This window comes from Chlorocebus sabaeus, chromosome 16, assembly GCF_047675955.1.
Source record: "Chlorocebus sabaeus isolate Y175 chromosome 16, mChlSab1.0.hap1, whole genome shotgun sequence".
NCBI classification, from domain to species: Eukaryota; Metazoa; Chordata; class Mammalia; order Primates; family Cercopithecidae; genus Chlorocebus; species Chlorocebus sabaeus.
The window spans coordinates 19,779,225-19,803,371 of NC_132919.1; the positions used below are offsets into that span (position 1 = coordinate 19,779,225).

Here is a 24,147-nt window from a genome sequence, read left to right on the forward strand (position 1 = left end):
ACCAAACATCAACTCTGGTGAGCAGAGGCCTGTGGCTCCGTGCTGGGAAGGAGGACTGTCAGCAACTCCTGTCAACAGGGCTTATTTTCCAGCTCCCCTGGGCAAGCCATGAGGACCTGGAAATCGAGGAGGCCTGTGGAGGCTGCTGGGGAGACCCGCAGATGCTGCACCAGGAAGCCTCTGCTCAAGGGGCTGTGGCCTGGGGCAAGTTGCCATAGGCCTCAGCCTGGCTGTGCAGAGCCAGCTGTGCCCCAGGAGCAGAATCTTCTGGAGATTAAACTACAAAGCCAGAATGCCTTTGCAGCCTTTATTATGTGAGATATGACAGGCATGTGGCCCAGAGTTCATGGCATGTGTGCCAGCTCCTCCCCTGACACCCCCAACTCTCTGTTCTTGAAGCCCCTTGAAAAGGAGCAGAAGTTTGGTGGAGACAGTCAGATGATTTGAGGAAGGGTGGTCTTGTCAGTTGGGCAGATCCGCAGTACCTGTGGCTCCACAGGGGGCTGCTTCCCAACCCTGCTTGACCCTGCTTTGCTCCGATGACTTGTTTTCTCCTGGACACGTTAATGCCTTTTGTGAGGTGAGGCCTAAGCACTCTCTCTTCCTTTCACATGACCTCGGGACTCATCTGTGAGCCTGGTGTTGCCCAGCACTTCTCTCTCCAGTGCGAGTTCTTGGGAAGTACCTGGGTGGAGCCTTGCTGCTTCGAAAGGTCCCTACCAGGGTACAGCCCCTGCTTCTGAGGCTTGCCTCTGAGTTCCTAAAGGTGAAATACAGATGTTTACCCTCATCTTTGAGTTTTCCAACAGCTTTTCTCCGCTATAACTGAAGTGTAAATAAACTAACATTTCCTCCTCTCCCTTGGTGGAGCAGCATGGGCCAAAATAATAATAATTCAACTTCAGGCCATTAAGAATGAACTATGGATGATTATCAGCGGTGTCTATTCACAACAGGGCTAAGAACTGAGCAGAGGGAGTTTTGCGGTACCCAAGCTAGATGCCAGAATAGAAGCACCCCACATTCTTTCTCATTGTATTAGTTCATTTTCATGCTGCTGCTGAAGACATACCTGAGACTGGAAAGAAAAAAAGGATTAATGAACTTGCAGTTGCACTGGCTGGGGCTGCCTCACAATCATGGTGAAAGGTGAAAGGCACATCTCACATGGTGGCAAACAAGAGAAGAGAGCTTGTGCAGGGAAACTCCACCTTATATAATCATCAGATCTTGTGAGACTTACACTATCAGGAGAACAGCAAAGGAAAAGACCTGCCTCCCTGATTCAATTACCTCCCACTGGGCCCCCCCCGCTAACGTGGGAATTCAAGATGAGATTTGGGTGGGGAGACAGCCAGTCTGTATCACTCATGGTAAAGTTACTCAAGCTTTATTTCCTTTTAAATGATACGTAATTTTAGCATTGCAATTTCTTCCATCTATTAGATATTCAGTAAATACTTTTCAGGTGAATGAATGAATGTCACAGAAACTTGCAACAGAATTGAGAGGCTGCTATAATTATATTCATATGTTTAAAAAGTAAAGTTTGTTATATTTTAATAACAGCAGCTAGTATTTTGGGGCTTTATATGTGCTAAGCACTCTCAGAGCTTTTCCATCATTTAATCTTATTATCATCTTAATCGTACACTGTTGATTCTTTTGTCTAATATTTTTTCATTTGAGCAAACAGAGAATGATTAAGTTATTAGCCTAATGGATTGATGAAATGAAGCCAGGAGTCAAAGTTAGGTCTGACCTTAGAGCTCTTATTCTTTTTTTTTTTTTTTTTTTGAGACATGGTCTTGCTCTGTTGCCCAGGCTGGAGTACAGTGGTACGATCATAGCTCTCCATAGTCTCGAATTCCTGGGCTCAAGTGATCCTCCCACCTCTGCTTCCCAAGTAGCTGGAATTACAGGTGTGCAACACCATGCCCAGTTAGTTTTTTATTTTAATTTTCATAGAGACAGGGTCTTGCTCTGTTGACCAGGCTGATCTCAAACTTCTGATGATGATCCTCCCGCACCTCAGTGCCTCCCAAAGTGCTGGGATTACAGGGGTGAGCCAGTGTACCTAGAGCTCTTATTATTAATCACTGATTTAGACTCTTGCCCAAAAGAAGAGACAGAAAAACACTTAAAGAACTAAGTGTAATTAATACGTTGTCACTGTTGTCTTAAGTCCAAAGCCCTTTGATTTGAAGAAAACCACCTTTGAAAGCCTCGTTCAACTAGGAGAGTTTTACCTGATTATAATACAATGGAGAAATTCTGAGTCATCAAGAAATGTTGTTTTATTTGACCTCTAACCTGAATCTTGAGGGGAGAGGAGATGAGCTGACCCCTGAGTGTGTGGGGTGGGGACTTTGGGAATGCTGCCGGAAGAGAACAGCAGGTCCTAAGGCCAGAAAGCCTGGCCACCAAGGAAGTGATGCAGGTGGTTTGTCCTTGTTGGAGTGCACAAGGTGGTCAGTGGAAGTGGCCCAGAGGAGACTCTCACCAGGCAAGCAGTTAGATTTTATCCTCAAGACAGTGGGAGTCTCTGAATAATTTTTTTTTTAAATAACAGCTTTTATTGAGATATAATCCATTTAAATCACGTAAGCCTGTGGGTTTTAGTATAGTCACACAGTTGTTCAACCATCACTACAATCAATTTTAGAACATTTTGATCACCCCATAAAGAAATCTTAACCTACAGCAGTCACCCTCCAAGACCACTTCCCTCCTAGCCCCTGGCAACCACAAATCTATGTTTTGGCTCTGTGGACTTGCCTCTTCTGGATGTTTTATACACATGGAACCCATGCTCTGTGGCCTCAAGCAGTCCTTCCACTTCAGCCTCCCACGGTGCTGGAGAGTTTTTTCTGTGCTCTGGATACAAATCCTTCACCAGATAAATGATTTGCAAATATTTCCTGTGGGTTATCTTTTCATTGTCTTGATAATGTCCTTTGTGGCACAAAATTCTTTTTTATTTTTATGAAGTCAAATTTACTTATTTTTCTTTGGTGGTTTGTGCTTTTTGTCAGAGGAATTTTAAGAGAGTTATGGAATCACATTTACTGTTGAGAAAGATGACTTCAGCCACAGGTGAGAAAGAATGAAGGACAGAACAGGGAGTGATTTGGGTGGGAAGTTGAGGACTGGAAAGACACTCATTTTATTTATTTATTTATTTATTTGTTTATTTATTTGTTTATGAGACGGAGTCTTGCTGTGTCATCCAGGCTGAGTGCAGTGATACATCTCTGCTCGTTGCAACCTCCGCCTCCTGGGTTCAAGCGATTCTCCTGCCTTAGCCTCCTCAGTAGCTGGGATTACAGGCACCAGCCACCATGCCCGGCTAACTTTCCTATTTTTAGTAGAGACACGGTTTCACTATGTTGTCCAAGCTGGTCTCGAACCCCTGACCTCAAGTGATCCACCCACCTCAGCCTCCCAAAGTGCTGGGATTACAGGCGTAAGCCACTGCACCCAGCCTGGAAAGATATTTAGATGTTAGATGTGTAGAAGGGAGGCTCCCTAGGGTCGGGTGACTGATTTGACGTCAGGGATGGGCAGCAGGAAGGCATTTCAGCCTATTCATAGATCTCCAGCTTGTGTGATTGAATGTGCGGTTGTGCTGCTTCCTGGGAGAGGAAACACAGAATGTGGGGCAGGCGTGAGAAGGGAGAGTTGTCTGCTGGAGCCAACAAGGATACCCAGGCCTGCAGGCCCAGGCTGCTGTCAGCACCCGCCGATCTAGCCACAGAGGAGATCCGGGAGCCCCTGCCCTTCCAGGCCAAGATTCCTCCAAGGCAGGGACCTTGTGCTTGAGGTCTCTCTTTGCCCCTCCAGTACCTTTAGAAGCTGTAGAAACCTGTCTAGACAGGATGCTCCATGAATGCATTTCACATATACTGAGGTTTGTGAGGAGTCTCCACAGTGTCAGAGGAGGTGGTGACCCTGAAGATGAGCAGGTGCGATTCTGAATTCTTTTTTTTTTTTTTTTTTTTGAGACGGAGTCTCGCTCTGTCGCCCAGGCTGGAGTGCAGTGGCCGGATCTCAGCTCACTGCAAGCTCCGCCTCCCGGGTTTACAGGTAGATGATCTCTTTTTAAGCACTGAAGATAACTTGATTGAATGGACTGTATAATCACTATATAATCGACAGATTAAGTCAAAAGCCAAGTGAAATGACAGACTTACACAAGAGGCAGTTATGGGGGGTTTACGAGTCAGGTATCTTCCTTCTCCCCTTGTACTGTTTTCTAATAAAACTATCTGTACAACTTTAATGTTACTGGAATTTACTCAGAATTTATTATAATGATCTCATTCTGTCCATGTCTCTGTAGTACCATGTTTTTGGCATGTGACTATTTGAATGAAGGATTAAATAATTTCTCAAAGCCACGGCATAATTCTTCAAGATACTGTCTTTGCTATAAAAATGTACTAAAAATAACACTGAAATGTTTGAGCCGCATTTTGTCTCACATAATGCTTTTACATGAATGTACTGTTTTCTTGGTTCTTTATGTATTGATAATGTTGTTAGGTTATCTATAAACCTAATTCCTTATTCTCTTTAGTTCACAGTCTCTATTCTTGTGGCTGCTTTGTGTAGGAGAAGAGCTTGGTTCTTAGATATCTCTAGCTTGATTACCTTTCTGCTTTTTTTCATCACACTAAAGAAAGCGACATAGATGCCCTGATAGAGATCTTTATTCAGTATTGTCAAATTATCTGGTGTCAAAAAACAGAAACCCTTAAGTAACTTTGCAACTTCTCACAAGGGCTTGCTACATAATAACAGGCAGATATTTTTATATTCACTTTACAGGTTAACATATGAAGAGAGGGAGAATTTAAATCACATGAAAATAATCCTCCAGCATATATCAAGTGACTGAGACCAAACCCTACCCTTGGTCAAACCATCACAACCAGTTGTTTACCCCTCTGAGAGAGGAGACTCTAGATGTGTGTGTTGCCACTAGCATAGGAGTGCTCTTAAAATCTGCAGTCAGGGAGAGTATCCCCCCCACCCCCAACCACTTCCTCTTTGCAGAGCACTCATCTGGAGATGCCTGAGGCGCATCGCCTTTCCTTAGGGCGCTGCTTAATGTCTAATCTAATGCTTTGACCCAAGCTTGTGAAGTGACACTGACTCAGCCTCCAGACTTAACTTTATCTTCCAAGTAAGGAGTTTGGGGGTCCTGAGACTTTATTTTCCTTTACAAGTGTCTGACAAGCATGGTGTGGGGGTGGGGTAGGTAGAGGAGGTGACTCTTGCTAGGATTCTAGAGGAGTCTGACTTCAGAGCTGTCTGCCTGTCCTCTGGGCCCTGCTTAGGGGCCTCTGCTGCCATATGCCTTGGGCACCTGGTGGAAAGGAGTGGCTTTCACTGTCCTCTCCGCAGGAACCCTTCCTGGGAAGTTTGTTTGACTCTATTTATAGTACAATTCCACTGGCTCCGTATCTACAGAAAGTTGATCTTTGAAATTGAGAGATGCTTGGGATGCCTGAGAGTGATTCCTTTTTTCGAGGGAAATGTTGAAAATCACATTGCTGGGTGTCTAAGAATGTGATTCTTGACATAGAGAAGTTAAACTCTAAGGAGCTGACCAGTCAGGCATGTTGGGCGGTCTCCCTGTAGTTCCATCTTCAGAGGGCTGAGGCGGGAGGATCAGTTGAGCCCAGGAGTTCAGCCTAAGCAACATAGCGAGACCCCATGTCTAAAAAAAAGGAAAAAAAAGAAAATCTCAAGCAAGGGAAATGCAAAGGAGCTGGCCAGCAGAGAGACCAGCAATTTGAATAGGGCCTGGATCCCCTGCAGTCGTGGAACGGTAGGCTTTGGTCTCAGCCACTTGATGCATGCTGGATTACTCTTTTCAAATGATTTAATTTCTCCCTCTCTTCATATGTTAATCTGTAAAATGAATATAAAAATATCTGCCTGTTATTACGTAGCAAGCCCTTGTGAGAAGAAGTTGTGAAGTTACTTAAGGGTTTCTGTTTTTTGATTTTTTTTTTTTTTGTAAATAAAAGAGCTTTCTGGAATATATTGTTAAACTTGAGGTAATTATTCCAACATCCAAGAAGGATGAAGTGATGTGTGCATGTGAAACAAATGCTGATTTGCAGGTGCCCTCCCCCATGCCGAGTTACCTAACTCCCCATGCCATTTTAATTGGGGTGAGATGGGAAGTAGAGGGGACAGAGCCTTCGAGGAGCAGCAGCCTCACCTGCATGCAGAGGCCTTGCTCAGGGTACTCCACCTCTAGGCTGCCTCGTTACATCCTCAGTTTAATTCCTGGCCCACGGTTGTCCCAGCCAAGTCACATGCATGTTTCTAGACTCCAGGTGACAGGCCCTTAGCCTGACTCCTCAACATGTAGCCAGCTAGCTATGCAGAAGGCCACAGTCTGCCCCAGGATGCAAGACTCAAAAGCCAACTTCTGTTGCTGCTTTTCAAATGATTTCAGACGTCAGCCTTCCAGGATCTAAAATGCATTAGCTCTTTTCTCCTTGAAAGTCATCTTCTAGCCAGGCACAGTGGCTCATGCCTGTAATCCCAGCACTTGGGAGGGCAAGATGGAAGGATCACTTGAGCCCGGGAACCTGGGCAACATAGCAAGACCCCATCTATAAAAAAAAAAAGTAACTGGGCATTGTGATGCACACCTATAGTCCCAGCTATGAGGGAGGCCGAGGTGGGGAGAATGGCTGTAGCCAGGAGGTGGAGGCTGCAATGACCTGTGATTGTGCCACTGTGCTCCAGCCTGGGCAACAGAGCAAGACCTTGTCCCCTGACTCCAAAAAAACCGAAAAATAGTGAAGTCAGCTTCTGCTTAATAAAGTAGCTATTGTTAAGATATAAGACTTTTGGTCTTTCATGTATTGTGATTTTTCTTGGTCAAATTGACCTGTATTACATTATTACCTAGTATTGTATATACAATATATAAGGCAATTGTAAGAGAAAGAATGACTTTTATTGACTTTTACTATTATATGTTCCAGGCACTATGATAAACTCTCTAAGTCATTATTTCACTTAACTGCCCACCCCCAACCCCACATTGTTAGATTATGAAACAGAGGCAGAGGGATTAAAGAATACAAGGCTTGTTTCACTAGAATTGGGGTTTAAACCCTGGCTGTCTGGCTCCGGAATGTGTGTCCTTAGTCATCTTGGTGCACTTAAGCAGCTTTCAAGCTTTGGAGCACAACCTGCAATGATCTATTTTGTATTACAATCCAGAGCCTCACGCCTTTGTAATTAAAACACAAGCGTCACAGAGCAGTGCTGTGACCCCTGAGCACAGGCAGGGCCCTCTGGCTCTTTCCCAGGCTGTTTCTTTCTCTCTTCTCCTTTCCTTTCTCTCCGTCCCTTCCTCCCCCCTCCCTTAGTCTTTTTTCTAATTTTTAATTGTTTTGGGTACGTAGTAGGTATATATATTTATGGGGTACCTGAGATATTTTGACACAGGCATGCAATGCTGTAGTCACCCTGTTGTGCTGTCAAATAATAGGTTTTATTAACTATATTGTGTCCCTTAACCATCCCTCTTTCCACCCCTGCCCCACCACCCTTCCCAGCCTCTGATAATCATTCTACTCTCTATCTTCATGAGTTCAATTGTTTTAATTTTTAGCTCCCACAAATGAGTGAGAATATATGAATTTATCTTTCTGTGTCTGGCTTATTTCACTTAACAATGATTTCCAGTTCCATCCATGTTGCAGATGGCAGGATCTCATTCTTTTTTATGGCTGAATACTCTGTTGTGTATATGGATTATATTTTCTTTATCCATTTGTCTGTTGATGGACACTTAGGTTGATTCCAAGTCTTGGCTATTGTAAATAGTGCTGCAATAAACATAGGGAGTGCAGATATCTCTTTGATAGACTAATTTCTTTTCTTTTGGGTATATACCCAGCAGTGTGATTGCTGGATCATGTGGTAGTTCCATTTTTAGTTTTTTTGAGGAACCTCTGTACTGTTTTCCATAGTGGCTGTACTAATTTACTTTCCCGCCAACAGTGTACAAGGGTCCACTTTTCTCTACATCTTCCCCAGCATTTGTCATTGCCTGACTTTTGAATAAAAGCCATTTTAATTGGGGTGAGATGGGATCTCATTGTAGTTTTGACTTGTATTTGCATTTCTCTGATGATCAGCGACATTCAGTACCTTTTCATGTTCCTGTTTGCCATTTGTATGTCTTTAAGAAATGTCTAGTAAGATCTTTTGCCCACTTTTTAATCAGATTATTAGATTTTTTACCCCCATTGAATTGTTTAAGCTCCTTATATATTCTGGTTTTTAATTTCCTATCAGATCGGTAGTTTGCAAGTATTTTCTCCCATTCTGTGGGCTGTCTCTTCACTTTGTTGATTGTTTCCTTTGCTGCGCAGAAGCTTTTTAACTTGATGTGATCTCATTTGTTCATTTTTGTTTTGTATTCTGTGCTTTTGGGCTATTACTCAAGAAATCGTTGCCCAGATCAGTTTCCTGGAGAGTTTCCCCAATGTTGTTGGTTTTTTAGTAGTTTTCATAGTTTGAGGTCTTAGATGTAAGTCTTTAATCCTTTTGATTTGATTTTTGTATTGGAGAGAGGGGAGGTCTAGTTTCATTCTTCTGCTCATGATATCTAGTTTTCCCAGCACCATTTACTGAAGAGACTGTCTTTTCCTCAATGTATGTTCTTGGCACCTTTGTTGAAAATGAGTTCATGTAGATGTATGGATTTATTCTTGGATTCTCTATTCTATTTCATTATTCTGTGTGTCTGTTTTTATGCCAGTACCATGCTGTTTGGGTTACTATGGCTCCGTAGTATAATTTGAAGTCAGATAATGTGATTCTTCCAGTTTTGTTCTTTTTGCTCGGGATGGCTTTGGCTATTCTGGGTCTTTTGTGTTTCCATATAACTTTTAGGATTTAAAAAAATTATAAAGAATGTCATTGGTATTTTGATAGGGATTGCATTGAATGTGTAGATTGCTTTGGGTAGTGTGGACATTTTAACATACTGACTTATCCAGTCTCTAAACATAGAGTGTCTTTATTTTTGTGTGTGTATTTTCTTCCATTTCTGGTGTCAATGTTTTAGAGTTTTCATTGTAGAGATCTTTCACTTCTTTGATTAAGTTTATTCCTAGTTATTTTATTCTATTCATAGCTACTATAAATGGGATTACTTTCTTGATTTCTTTTTCAGATTGTTCACTGTTGGCATATAAAAATGCTACTGATTTTTGCATGTTGATTTTGTATCCTGAAACTTTACTGAATTTATCAGCTCTAATAGTTTTATTTTTTTGTGGAGGCTAGTTTTTTTCCAGATATAAAGTCATATCATCTGCACACCAGGATAATTTGACTTCTGCCTTTCCAATTTGGATGCCCTTTATTTCCTTCTCTTGTCTGATTGCTTTAGCTAGGACTTCCAGTGGTGACAGTGGGCATCCTTATCCTGTTCTAGATCTTGAGGAAAAGCTTTCAGTTTTTCTCCGTTCATGTGGAGTGGTCTAGGTGTGGGTCTGTTGTATATGGCTTTTATTATGTTGAGATATGTTCCTTCTATACCCAGTTTATTGACAGTTTTTATCATGAAGGGATGTTGAATTTTATCAAATGGTTTTTCAGCATCAGTTGAAATGACCATATGGTTTTTATCTTTCATTTGGTTGATATCACATTGCGTATGTCAAACCCCCTTTGCATCCCTAGGATAAATCCCACTTGGTCATGATGTCATTTGGTCGTGGTCATTAAAATATTTAATAATCTTTTAAATGTTCTGTTGAATTTGGTTTGCTGGTATTTTGTTGAGGAGTTTTGCATCAATGTTCACCAGGGATATTGGCCTGTAGTTTTCTTTTTTTGATGTATCTTTGTCTGGTTTTGTTATCAGGATAATACTGGCTTCAGCATAGGTTTGGAAACATTCCCTTCTCTTCTGTTTCTTAGAATAGTTTGAATAGGATTGGTATTTTTCTTTAAATGTTTGGTAAATTTCAGCAGTGAAGCCACTGGGTCCTGGGCATTTCTTTGCTGGGAGACTTTTTATTATGACTTTTATCTCGTTACTTGTTACTGGTCTATTCAGGTTTTGGATTTCTTCATGGTTCAGTCTTGGTAGGTTGTATGTATGTAAGAATTTCATAGTCTGCTTTTCATAGTCTGGCCAAAGTTTTGTCAATTTTGTTTATCTTTTCAGAAACCAACTTTTTGTTTGTTGATCTTTTGTATTCTTTTCATTAAAATTTCATTTATTTCTGCTCTGATCTTTATTGTTTCTTCTAATTTTGGGTTTCATTTGCTCTTGCTTTTCTGGTTATTTAAGATGCATTGTTAGTTTGTTTATTTGAAGTTTTCCTATGTTTTTGATGTAGGCACTTATTGCTGTAAGATTTCCTCTTAGTACTGCTTTTGCTGTATCTCATAGGTTTTGGTATGTTGTGTTTCCATTTTCATTTAAGACATTTTAAATTTTCCTTCTTAATTCCTTCATTGACCCACTAGTCATTCAGAAGTGTATTATTTAATTTCCATGTATTTGTATAATTTCCAAAGTTCCTCTTTGTGATTTCTAGTTTTATTCCATGGTGGTCAGAGAAGATACCTGCTATGATTTCAGTTTTTTTTTTTTCTTTCTTTTTTAAGTTTTAGGAGTTACAGGGCCAGACGTTGTGGCTCACTCCTGTAACTCCAGCACTTTGGGAGGCTGAGACGGGCACATCACCTGAGGTCAGGAGTTTGAGACCAGCTTGGCCAACATGGAGAAACCCTGTCTCTACTAAAAATACAAAATTAGCTGGGTGTGGTAGCACGCACCTGCAGTCCCAGGTACTCGAGAGACTGAGGCAGGAAAATTGCTTGAACCTGGGAGGCAGAGGCTGCAAGTGAAGCGAGATCACACCACCACACTCTAACCCAGGAGACAGAGCGAGATTGTGTCTCCAAAATAAAAAAAAAAAGTTTTAGGAATTATTTTGTGGCCTAACATGTGGTCTCCTTGAGAAGAATCATGTGTTGAGGAAAAGAGTGTGTATTCTGCAGCCATTAGATGAAATGTTCTGTAAAGATCTATTAGTTCCATTTGTTTTGTTTTACAGTGCAAGTTAAGTCTGATGTTTCTTCGTTGATTTTCTGTCTTAACTTTTTGTTGTTATCTGTTGTTTCTATTTACAGCTTATTATACCATGTCTTGAAAAGTTGTAGTTATTTCTCTTGATAGATTCATCTTTTAGTCTTCCTGTTTAAGATAGGAGTAGTTGACACATCACCATTACAGTGTTAAAATACTCTTTATTTATATAAAGTCTGTGTACTTGCTGTTACCAATGAGTTTTGTATGTTCAGATAATTTCTTTTTGTTTGTTAATGTCCTTTTCTTTCAGATCAAAGAACTCCCATTAGCATTTCTTGTCTGCTGTTGATGAAATTTCTCAGGTTTTGTTTGTCTGGGAAAGTCTGTTTTTCTCCGTCATGTTTGACATTTTTTCCTTCAGTACTTTAAATATGGCATTCCTCTCTTTCCCTGAGCTGTAAGGTCTCCGCTGAGAAGTCTGCTCCTTTGTTTCTTTTTTCTTGCTGCTTCTAGGATCTTTTCATTATCTTTGACTTTTGGAAATTTGTTTATTAAAATTTCTTACTTGGGCAAAATCTGCTTGGTGTACTATAACCTATTGTACTTGAGTATTAATATCTTTCTCTAGATTTGGGAAGTTCTCTGTTATTAGCCCTTTGAATAAACTTTCTGCCCCAGTCTCTCTCTCTACCTCCTCTCTAAAGCCAATAACTTACTAGAGTTGTGCTTTTTATAGACTGTTTTCTAGATCTTGTATGTGTGCTTTATTCTTTTTAAATTTTGTCTCTGTATATTTTCAAATAGGCTGTCTTCAAGCTCTCTTTCTTCTGTTTGATCAGTTCTGCTGTTGAGACTGATGCGTTCTTCAGTATGTCATAAATTTTTAGCTCCATAATTTCTGCTTTATTTTAAAAAAATTATTTCAGTCTCGGCCAGGCGCTCACTCCTGTAATCCCAGCACTTTGGGAGGCTGAAGCGGGCAGATCATGAGGTCAGGAGTTCAAGATCAGCCTGACCAACATGGTGAAACCCCATCTCTACTAAAAATACAAAAATTAGCCAGGTGTGGTGGCGCCTGCCTATAATCCCAGCTTCTCAGGGGGCTGAGGCAGTAGAATCGCTTGAACCTGGAAGGAGGCGGTTGCAGTGATCTGAGATTGCACCACTGCACTCCAGTCTGGGCTACAGTGCAAGACTTTGTCTCAAAAAAAAAAAAAAAATTTCAATCTCTTCCAAATTCTTTCTCTGTGTTATCTTGAATTTCATTGAGCTTCCTCAGAACAGCTATTTGGAATTTTCTGTCTGAACGATCACATCTCTATCACTCTGGGATTGGTCACTGGTATCTTGTTTACTTCATTTGATGAGGTCATGTTTTCCTGGATGGTCTTGATGCTTGTGGATGTTCATAGATGTCTGGGCATGGAAGAGTCTGGTATTTATTCAATCTTCGCAGTCTGGGCTTGTTTGTACTTGTTTTTCTTGAAAAGACTTTCCAAGTATTTAAAGGGAATTGAGTGTTAGGATCTAAGCCTTTGGTCACTGCAGCTGTATCTGCATTAGGGGGCACCACAAGCCCAGTAATGGTGTGATTCTTGCAGACTCCTTGAGGTATCACCTTGGTGGTCCTGGATAAGATCCAGGAGAATTTCCCGGTTTACGAGGCAGAGTCTCTTGTTCCTTTTCCTTACTTTCCCCGGAGCACAGAGTCTCTCTTTTCATGCTGAGCTGCCTGGAGTTGGAGCATGGGTGAAGCACTCCTGTGACTACCACTATTGGAACTGTGCTGGGTCAGACCTGAAGCCAGCCCAGCACTGGGTCTCAGTCAAAACTTATGGTGACTATTGCCTGGCTACTGCTGATTTTTATTCAAGGCCCAAGGGCCCTTTAGTCAGCAGATGGGGAATCTAGCCTGGCTTGTGTCTTTCCCTTCAGGGTGGTGGGTTCCCTTCTAGCCCAGAGTGGGTCTAGAAATGCTACCTGGGAGCTAGGGCTTGGAGTTGGCAACCTTAGGAGTCTGCCTGGTGCTTTATTTTACTGTGGCTGAGCTGGTACCCAAGTTGGAAGACAAAGCCCTTTACCCTTCCCTCTCCTTTCCTCAAGCCAAAGGGATCTCTACCAGTGGCCACCACTACCCCAGGCCTGTGGCAGCACCACTGATGTTTATTCAAGGCCCAGGTGCTCTTTAGTCAGCAGGTCTGGGTCTCTCCCTTCAGGGCAGCAGCGGGCTCCCTTCAGGTCCAGGGTGGGTCTAGAAATGCTGTCCAGGAACTAAGGCCTAGATTGGGGACCTTAGGAACCTGCTTAGTGCTTATTTTACTGTGGCTGAGCTGGTGCCCAAGTTGCAAGATGAAGTCCCCTTTACTCTTGCCTCTCCTTTCCTCAAGCAGAAGGGATCTCTCTCTCTGTGGCCACCACAGCTGGGAATGCACTGGGTCACACCTGAAGCCAGTACAGTCTGTGGCCCATGACGAGTACTGTGTGGGTACCACTGATGTTTAATCAAAGCCCAAGGACTCTTTGGTCAGCAGGTGATGAATATGCTGCCAGGACTGGGTCTTTCCCTTCAAGACAGTGGGTTTCCTTCTGGTCCAGGCTGTGTCTAGAAATGTTATCTGGGAGCTAGGACCTAGAATGGGGGCTTCAGGAATCTGTTTGGTGCTTTATTTTACTGTGGCTGAGCTGGTATCCTAGTTGCAAGACCAAGTCCTCTTTACTCTTCCCTCTCCTCCCAGAGCTGTGAGCTGTGCTGCCTGGGGTTGGGGAAAGAGTGGTACAAGCACTCCCTTGGTTGCTCCAGCTGGTGTCTCACTGGGTCATGTGCACCCCAAGTCCACTGGCTCTGAGCCCAGCACAGCACCAGGACTTGCCCAGAAACTGCAGCCCTTGTGACCTAGACTCTTTCAGATTTACGTAGGACTCCAGAGTGCTTTAGCCCACAGAGGTAGGGCTTGCCAGAACTCAGATTCTCGCTGGAATGGAAGATTCCTCTCCGGCTAGGGCTGGTCTAGAAGCTCCTTCTATGGGTGCTGGCTGAATTCTGTCCTGTGTTGCTTTCTGCTGTGATGGGACAGCACCAAATTCCAGTGCAATCTCACAATCATTGTGCTTTCCCTCCCCCCGGGTGCACAGATGCTGTCTCTGTACCATGTGGTTGTTGCCAAGGGATAAGGGAGAGGGGGATGTTGGAGAGTCCAGACAGTCTTTCGTCCCCTCTCCGGTGCCTCTTTCCTTGATACTATGTGTTAAAACCAGGCACTGTGATCATTCATCTGATTTTTCATTCTTATGAAGATGCTTTCTTGTGTAAATAGCAGTTCCATTTGGTGTTCCTGTAGGGAAGCCATTGCTGGAGAATTCTTTTCGGCCATCTTGTTCTGTCTCCAGGTGTCTCCTCCTTTCCTTAGCCTTTGTCACAATTTCCCAGTGAATGACCCTTCTGTGCTGCCTCCCAGTGTGATATTTGATCATTCATCAAATATTCGTTAAATGCCTCCTGTGTGTGATGCTGTGTAGACACTGGGAGTGCAATGGTGAATTAAACAGGCAAGGTCCCTATTCCCATAGAGCTTATAGCCAGAAGGTTTTGCACATGAAATATAATTAGAAAAAATTTTCATTGCATACAAAGAAACCCCACCCCAAACCCCAGATTACCTGGTAAATACACAGCTGTTTAGTAATGTTAATTAAAGGACTGTAGAAAAGGGACAATGATGTTTATTGCAGCATTTTTGTAACAAAATAATGAATATATTCAGACAGTGGAATACTATGCACCAGTTAAAGTAATGACCTAGCACGATGTGTATCAGTGTGGATACATTTCAAAAACACAGTTAAAATGCAAGAGCATGATAAGCATAGTATTGTAGAGGACAAAGCATATTACCATGTTGTAAATGCAGTATAATGCAGATACAGTATAATCCACTGCAAAAGCACAATGTAGTATAACATTGTGTAAAAGGACAATACTATGTATTATCATGGACACATGCATATATGGTAAAAGTGAAAAACCATTCAAGGGATGACCACGTAGCAATTTTAGGATAATGCTTATTACTCTCAGAGGTAGGAGGGAAGATTGAGGCTTTAAAAAATTCTTATTAAAGTAAAAAGATTTTGCAAATGTGACAACGTTTAATTGTTAAGTCTGTTTGGTGCATGATTATTTTTGGTGCTTTTCTGTACATTTAAAATGTTTAACAATTAAAAAATTAAACAGGTGGAGCGATTGTGCTGTGCCACTTTTCTGCTTCTGGTGTGTGCACGTTTCTGTGTGCCTCCCGCCGGCATTTTCTATCACATTTTTGCTGTGATAGAGCGTGAATGTGATAGAGAGTCTTTAGAGATTCCTCTAAAGAAACATCTCTAAAGGGAACCTGGGGGTTTGCAGATTAGCCTGGCTTCAGGGGCATTGTTCACAGCTCGGCAGCAGAGGGCGCTGCTCCATAGCAGATGGGGGTAGCCACACCAGGCAGCTCTCTCCGTGCAGGGCCAGTGCCTCCCAGGGAAGCACCGCTGCTCTCTCAGCTGCGGGAAAGAGGAATATTTAAGTGCGTGCAGATTCCCTCCTGCTTGTAGGAAGGGGCACAGGATCCAGTCATTTGGAAGCATACATCGTGTTTCTCTGACTGTTCACAGTCTTGGCTGTTTCTGAGACTAAGAATGCAAGGAATGGCACATGCCAATGACGTCTTTGCTACTGTGTCCATGAGCCTGCTGCTGACTTGTGGGGAGCTTTTCATAATGTTTTATTTTAGATTGAAGAGGTTAATGTGCAGGTTTGTTACATGAGTATATTGCATCATGGTGGGGCTTGGCCTTCTAGTGTACAGATCACTGTGGGAATTTTGTTGTTAAACTGACCAAGGAAACTTCCTTTTATTTTAGGTGGAAAAGGATTATTCATACCTGAAGGAGATATGTGATCACCAAGCCGAACAGCTGAGCAGAACCAGCCTAAAGCTGCAAGAAAAAGCATCAGAGAGTGATGCAGAGATCAAAGACATGAAAGAAACCATATTTGAATTGGAAGATCAGGTGGAACAGCACCGGGCTGTCAAGTTACACAATAATCAACTCATCAGTGAGCTAGAAAGTAAGTGGGGTCAGCCAGGTGTGGTGGCTCACACCTATAATCCGAGACTTTGGGAGGCTAAGGCGGGAGGATCACCTGAGGTCAGGAGTTCAGACCCAGCCTGACCAACATGCTGAAACCCTGTCTACTAAAAATAAAAAATTAGCCGGGCATGGTGGTGGGCGCCTGTAACCCCAGCTACTCAGGAGGCTGAGGCAGGAGAATCACTTGAAAGCGGGAGGCGGAGGTTGCAGTGAGCTGAGATCGTGCCACTGCAAAAGAAAGTAAATGGGTCAAGCCTAGGAGAAATGTGGAATGGACCTCAGTAGGACACTAAAGAAACCAGCAGCAGTGGGTGACTGGGGGAGGGTTTTTGACTGTATGTTGGCTGGGGTTTATGAAGTCTCTTATTCGAGTGCACTGTAATCTCCTAGGAAGAATGTCACCTAAGAAACAATCATTAATCTCTAGTTTAAAAACTAGAGATTAGGAGATCAATGACTACAGCAGTTGAAAACTGGGATGACAGAAGAAAAGACTGTTGAACATGAGTCAGCAGTATGTAGGTGATTGTGAAAAATAGAAATGCTTTTCATTTTGTTTTTTTAGAGGTCTCGCTCTATCACCCAGGCTGGAGTGCAGTGGTGCAGTTGTAGCTCACTGCAGCAATCAGAGCTCACTGCAGTCTCAAACTCCTGGGCTCAGGTGATCCTCCTGGCCTCTCAAAGCACTGGGATTACAGGTGTGAGCCACGGTACCCAGCTGCAAATGTTTTTTGGCTGTGCTGGATGTGCTGTGTGTGAGCCATGCTACTGCTGCTGTCTCTAGGCAGCCTGGTCAGCTTGAAGGCTATGTTAGGATACTTTAGCTGTGACTGTGAGAGTTCACAGGGACCCTTCCTAAGGATATTCTGCAGGGTAGGAGAGAGTTATTCAGAAGAAATTGCTTGCCAGTCATCGAGTACTGACACTGTGTTGTCTCTTGGATCTGATAGAGATGGATGATAGGTGTCAGAGTGGATGAACAATGTGTGCTCTTGGTCTAAGGGAGAAAACAATTCCGCATGTGCCCCATTGGTGGGAGGATATCAAGTAACTTATAGATGTTTGCCACTTAGTTGCTGAAGAGACATCAGCATATGGCTTAGTTACGAACTCATTGTTTGCTTTGAATTGGGAAAGAAATTTTTAAAACAGTTTAAACATTATCTTCTTTGTCCAAATAAGCCTTATCAAATGATCACATCTTATGTGTTTTCTTTTGTAACAACAGATTTAATGCACAAAGCATTTAGTCACACCAGCCATTACTAAGAATAGCTAAGAATAGCTTGATCAGTTACCTGAGAATTTCCCTACCCTGCGCAGTCGATCCTCCTTATTCGCAAATTTCACATTTGTGAATTCACCTGCTTGATAAAATGTATTTTAACCCCAATACACAGAGCACTTCCACAGTCATTTTCAGACATGCACAGAGAAGTGAAAAGGTTGCGTCATCCAGTGCTTATGTTCCCAACTCAGATCAGACAGAGACACTTGGCCTTTTCATACTGTACATGTGTCTTTTTTACAGTCTGCTTAATACCATGCTTTTAACATTTTTGCGCTTATTTTTGTTTTTGGTGACTTTGCTATTTAAAATGGCTCTGAGTGCAGTGCTACAGTGCCATCCACTGTCCCCAAGCACAGTGAGGTTGAGACGCACCTACAGAGAAAACACGTGTGTTAGGGAAGCTTCATGCAGACGCAAGCTCTTGTCCTGTTGCACGTGAGTTCAGTGTTATTGAATCAACAATACAGTGCATCAGGCCAAGTGCAGTGACCTCATCCCTGTAATCTCAGCACTTTGGGAGACTGAGGCAGGAGGATCGCTTGAGCCCAGGAGTTTGAGACCAGCCTGGGCAACATAGTGAGACCCTGTCTTGACCAAAAAAAAAAAAAAAAAACAAAACTAGCCACATGTGGTGGCCTATGCCTGTAGTCCCAGCTTCTCCAGAGGCTAAGGTGGGAGGATCCCTTAAGCCTGAAAGGCTGAGACTGCAGCGAACCAAGATTGTGCCACTGCACTCCAGCCTGGGCAGTAGAGCAAGACTCCATCTGTAAAAAATAAAAAAACCAAACCAAGCAAAAAAACCCAGTACAATGCATCAGAGAAAGGGAGAAGTTTGACAATATGTATATAAGACTGCCCTGAGACATGCTAAAGCGATGTGCTAAAGCAGCCAAATTCATGGATTTGTGAGATGACAGCCAGTTTTAAAAAGCAGTGGGCAATATTGTTGTGTGGCTGAAAACCAGAGCAATGTTTGTTCACATCACCCAGGGTCAGGAAAATGGTAACCCCTTCTTGGCTAGTGCTGGTTGGCTCCCAAGTTTCAAAAGGCCATAAGATGTGAGAAAGGTTAACCTTGCAGACAAGGCAGGTTCTGCAGATCAGGAGGCTGAAGAAGAATTTGACAATAGTTGCTCAGTGTTACTCGGGAAGAGGGAAATGGGAAAGAGTCGGTTTCCATGGTTGATGAGAAGGGCTTGTTTATAGAGAGACATTGGCAGATAAGTCTATATAATGCAAATGGCATTTTAGTTGATGAGAATGTTGTGACTAGAGGCTTGCAGGAACCTAACCTGTATTTTTCCTAGGTACAATAGTTCAGTGTTTGCTGATGTGGTGTGCATGGCAACTCTCTGCAACTACCATGATTATTAGAATTGACTATATATTTCAGACATTGATGACTTGGTTAGAGTGAGAGTTGACAGCGCCTGCCCCATTTCTCACTGGACATGACACGCAGTAGAACTGCGGAACCTCAGCATTCAGTGTTGGTGCCATCCAGGCTGTTCTCAGGATACAACTGAAAACCTGGACGCCATCATCGTCAGTGTATCCTTCCAAACCCAGCACCGTGATTGAGAAGAAAAGTCAAAGAAGACAAGTTCTGTTCTGTTTGTTTTTGTTTTTGTGATATTTTGCTGTTGAAAATAGGGTTGTATTGTCCCTAAATCCTTAAAAGTCAGCACAGACACACCAAGGAAACCAGTGTATAATTAATGTCCACAGCAAAATTTAGACCCACCCCTGTGGTTATATCATCATATATCCAAGACTGACAATAATACAAACCATCCTTTGAAAAACTTTTAAACTTTTTAAAAGGATATTGAGGTATTGTTAAGATATGCTTTTGCACAGAGGCCCAGGGACACATAAATCCAGCCTAGACCAATCACTTCTTCCTATAAGATCCTGATGGGAAAGGAATGGACTGAAAAATAAAAAGAAGTTAAGGAGTGTTTTCTACTGTGCAGCACTGATTCCCGACACAAACTCTCAGTCCCACTAGAACTAGAACTGCTGAGGTAGGCCCTGTCCACGGCATCTTTTTAGCCTACTCTGGTGATTCTGATTTGCATCCTTCATAGAAAACTAATGCTCTAGCTTAGGGCATGAGGACCTATTGAGGAATTTCAGCTCAGTGACTGACACCATCAGATTCAAACTTGAATGACTCTGATAGCCGTATGGAGAGAATTGGAGGCAGGGAGAACGAGGGGCTGCAGGTGTCCTTAAGTAGGGAGAGGCAGGCAAGCCATCTGGGAAGATGTTAAATGCACGCATCCCCAGGTTCTGTCTGCCCTTGGAGATTCTGCCTCCAGGTGTCTGGAGTGTGGAACTGGAACATCGGTGCTTTTGAAAAGCTTCACCAGTGATTCAGAGGCTTAACTGTGATTGAGATCTACGATTCCAGAAAGTGCTTTACAGCTCACAGGAGGAATAAGCAGTCATATGCTCTGTTATGTGAAAGCCTCTATCTCACAGCAATAAGGGACACTCAGGATGATTGTGTGTGAGTGCAAGGGAGGCCGGGCTCGGTGTGCAAGTGTGTGTGGCCGTGGAGGCCTCTTCCCATAGTGCTGCTATTTGGTTGTGCATCCTGTCTGCTGAGGCTGTAACCTCAATACACACCACATATTTTCCAGATCATCCTGTTCTCTATCTCAGAGGAGCCTCTTGTGTCCATTCCGTGGTTTGCAGGGTAAATTGAAATTGCTAAAAGTTGCATTGAGAGTAGAAGGGATGGATTTGAATGCCTGTTGTGGCATCTGGAGTTGTGCTTTCTTTGTTACCTAGCTTATCTTCTCTTAAGAGTCTCACAGCTTTTCCAAGCCCTGTCTAAATTACTTATTTCTAGGTAATGTGATCAAGCTGGAGGAACAGAAGTCAGACCTGGAGAGGCAGCTAAAGACTCTGACCAAGCAGATGAAGGTGAGATGTGGGCGGGAGCCTTCACCACCATCTTCCTCTATATTACCCCCTCTGAGGTCTGGATCACTCTCTCTATCCTGCTTTTTCTTGGAACATTTCCATGGCATGGTGGGCCCTGGAACTGTAAATTCTTGTTGTCAGGAAGTAAAATCAAAGCAGTCAGTTGGTGTCAGAATGGAGAACTCTCATAACCTGAAGGTGTAATTCCCACCAGTGCCTTTTCCTAGCAGTGAGCCACTGTGAAAGCAGGGCCTCACCAAGCACTGCTGGCATTCTTTCTTGGTGACCAACATGGAGACTCTGGGGTCCCTGCCCAGGCACCAGCCCTGGCAGGTGTCTGACACAGAGGTGGGCTCTGGTATTTTCAGGAGGATACCGAGGAATGGAGGCGGTTCCAGGCGGATCTGCAGACCGCGGTGGTGGTGGCCAATGACATCAAGTGTGAGGCCCAGCAGGAGCTGCGCACCGTGAAGAGGAAACTGCTGGAGGAGGAGGAGAAGAACGCCCGGTTGCAGAAGGAGCTGGGGGATGTGCAGGGCCACGGCAGGGTGGTCACCAGCAGAGCCACCCCTCCGTGAGTCTGGTGGGCACCAGGGCTGTGCTTGCTTCTCACTTAATCACTGTGTGTGGGGCTCCCTGGTGGGGATGGGACTCTTCATGTCTGTGCCAGGCTCTGCTATTTCCTTTCTGAGATCACCCTGAATTACTAGCACCACCGTACCACTAGGAACATTCTGTCCCTGCCATGCTGCAGCATAAAGGACTGCTAAGCTCCACACTTACATATAAAGGGCAAGTTCTAGCCAAGTATCCTGCTAGGTTAAAGAAGTCCTGTCTAGGATGCTCCTTGAATCTTAGCATTTATTAATGCAAGGAGTGCACACTAATAAATACGAACCCACCACCTTGCACAGGTCACTCCCATGCAGTGGGAGAGCCTGGAATCACTCCCGAGGGGAGGAGCCGCTGGAGAAAGACACATTCCTCTGGGCCCAGGGGTGTGCCTGCTTATTGAAAGCACCGATGAGCTATTTCAAAAGGCCTTGACATAACCTACTTTATTAAAAAAGGGTGAGAGTGGAAAACCCGAATTTGGCTGATGTATGACATTCCCTTCTGCTCTTGACGGGGAGAAGCACACAGTGTATCAGCCCAGGGAGCTTTACTAACAGTGACATTTAAGAGGAAGGTATTCCCAAAGTGAATGCAATGGTAATTATTATCTGAAATTTAGATGGTTTACAGACAAATTTATGAACAATATTTTTTGCTTTAACTAATGTATTTACCCAATCAGGAATCAGTGTCCTTAACTTTGAGATTCTTGGATATTAGGAAATGATTTTGAATTTTTAGGTGTCTCTCAAATATCAAACAGTCTTTAGATCAGATTTCCTAGATTTTGAATGTTGATCAGTTGGCCCTAAGTTTTACATGCCTCCAAGATCACTGGCTAGCTCCTGAGCCTTTTGATCTGATGTTCTGTTATCATGAATTTCACGACATTGGAAAGAGGAGATTTTTCAGAATTCAGTTGTGATTCTCCTATCAATTCTGCTCCAAGTAATTCCTTATTTCTTTGTTTATGACTTTTACATAAAATGGCCTTTGGGGAAGGATGAAGATCAGATGTAGCTGGCCCCACAATTCACTGTTGAATAATGAACATCAAGATCATTATTTTATTTAGTTATTTATTTTTAGAGATGGGGTTTCACTATGTTGCCCAAGCTGAACTTGAACTACTGAGCCCAGGAGATTTTTCTGCCTCAGCCTCCTGACTAACTGGGACTATACATGCACCAGAAAGATCATTACTTTATAGCCAGAGCTCTACCCTCTGGACACCAAAGGATGTGAATTTTAAGTAAAGGTAGAAGGAGAATAGGAAAACTAGATTTTGCAGGGTTCCCTATTGAAACAGTAGTGAGGCCATTCTGGGTGGCCTCTGTGTCTGCTTTTGTTTGTTTGTCTCTGTCTTGCTTCCCTATTGTCTGTCATTGGAAGAAAATCTGAGTCAGAACTTGTGTTGCTTCACGTGGACGTTATTTTAATGATAAATGGTAAAAGACAAGTCCTGAGTTTCTGTGGTGGCTCCAAATAGGTTCTTGTATGAGATGCCGCGTTTCTTACGTATATTCTGAGATACAGGCCAGGTTCTTGTATGAGATTGCTGTGTTTCTTACGTATATTCTGAGACACAGGCCAGACTGTGTAGCATGAACCCTGATATTCTAGGAAAGCTCCGCATATGTCCTGGCAGTTTAGGACTCCCTGTGCTGCATCCTACATCTTCAATCTTAATGTCACCTTTTTTTTTTTTTTTTTAAACACAGAATGTTTCTTTTTTGATTTTCCAGCGATTACAAACCTACCTCCCGATCTAACAGTTTGGATTGGGATAATCCAATCCATATCAAATGTTTTTTGATAATCCCTTATCAGAAAACATTTCAAAATTTTAGAATGGACACCAGTGAGAACATGGCATGGTACTGAAGTCAGGCATCAGAACATTTCTGCCTGTCAACACATTTGGCAGGAAGTCAGACAAGAGCTGGTGATGCTGGTTTCTTGTCTGATTTTGCGCTTCTCTGGCAAGCTGCCCTCTCTAAAGAGTTGACTGTGTGGCAGTTAGTCGCTGATGGTTCAACCACTTCCACACCTACCCCTTGAGCAAGACTTGAAACCAACTCACACCCTCCAAGCTCCAGAGGCCACCTAGTGTTTCCATCTTGACTGAGTGAGTTCTTGATTGAAACTCAGTTTGACTTAGACAGTCATCTAATGAGAACTCAAAAGTCCTTCTTGGTTCAGCCACAGCCAAAGAACTTGCAGAGCATTCTCTGACGAGGTCCTCAAGGACAACTGAGAGAAGGTAAGATCACCCAAAAAGCACCTGGATCCCGACATGGGGTTACCCGGTTCTTAAGCTCTGTTTGCGTCAGTGGGCACTTACAGAATTGGTTGCAGCCAGGCTGATAGGCATGAGATGAAGCACCTGGGCAGAAATGCAAGCCAGCATTCATTGCTGGAACTCAGTAACTAAACACTGGAATATTATCTAACTCATCCATGATCTTCAGTCCTGTTACACTTTCACAGATATTTTTATTTCAGAGTCAGAATAACTGATGTTAAGGTACGTGGGGAAGGAAGGCGGTAGCCTCATCTTTGCTGTCAACCAGCAATATCTCACTCCCAGCGTCATGTTTCAGCCAACCAGTAACATCTCATTCTCAGCTCTGCCTCCTGCCTCTGTTAAAAGAGGTAGGAAGAGGGGGTCGTTTTTGAGATCCCTTTAAGCTCTGCTGTTCTCTGGACTGGTTGGTTAGCTGACCTTTCGCTGGTGAGAGAGTAAGAAACTCCAGTGCCAGCCTTAACATTATTCTGGTGCGATACTTTGAACCTCTTTGACACAGTGGCATCTCCATATCTTAGTTGTGGCTTGTGGGCCTGATCTTTCTCTTCCAGAAACGTGAACAAACCAGTGTGTTTTTGGGGACCTAAAAGTGATCTGTTTCATTGGACACATATAATGTAATAGATGAAAAGATAATAACTTTTTCAGCTCTGGCTCCTCCCAGTGTTGAAAACTCCCAATCGAGAAAAAGGCTTCGAAATGAAAACTCTCTCTGAAATGAACCCGTCAGATCTTTTTCCTGAAAAGTTGAGTCCTGGGGCCTGGCAAAATCAG

At 43.1% G+C, this 24,147-nt stretch overlaps 1 protein-coding gene across 10 annotated transcripts in view; it reads left to right on the forward strand.

Moving 5' to 3' along the window:
* The window catches only part of SPECC1 (sperm antigen with calponin homology and coiled-coil domains 1), a 313,389-nt gene that overhangs the window by 212,461 nt on the left and 76,781 nt on the right, over positions 1-24,147 (forward strand). For 7 of the 10 annotated variants that reach the window (XM_008010643.3, XM_037987818.2, XM_073004763.1 and 4 more), the window contains 3 exons: positions 15,995-16,202; positions 20,377-20,450; positions 20,819-21,024. In XM_008010643.3, coding sequence (XP_008008834.2) covers positions 15,995-16,202; positions 20,377-20,450; positions 20,819-21,024 — 488 coding nt within the window. Of the gene's footprint in view, positions 1-15,994; positions 16,203-20,376; positions 20,451-20,818; positions 21,034-24,147 lie in introns of all 10 variants that reach the window. The other 3 variants (XM_008010650.3, XM_008010649.3, XM_008010652.3) reach the window with 1 other exon arrangement.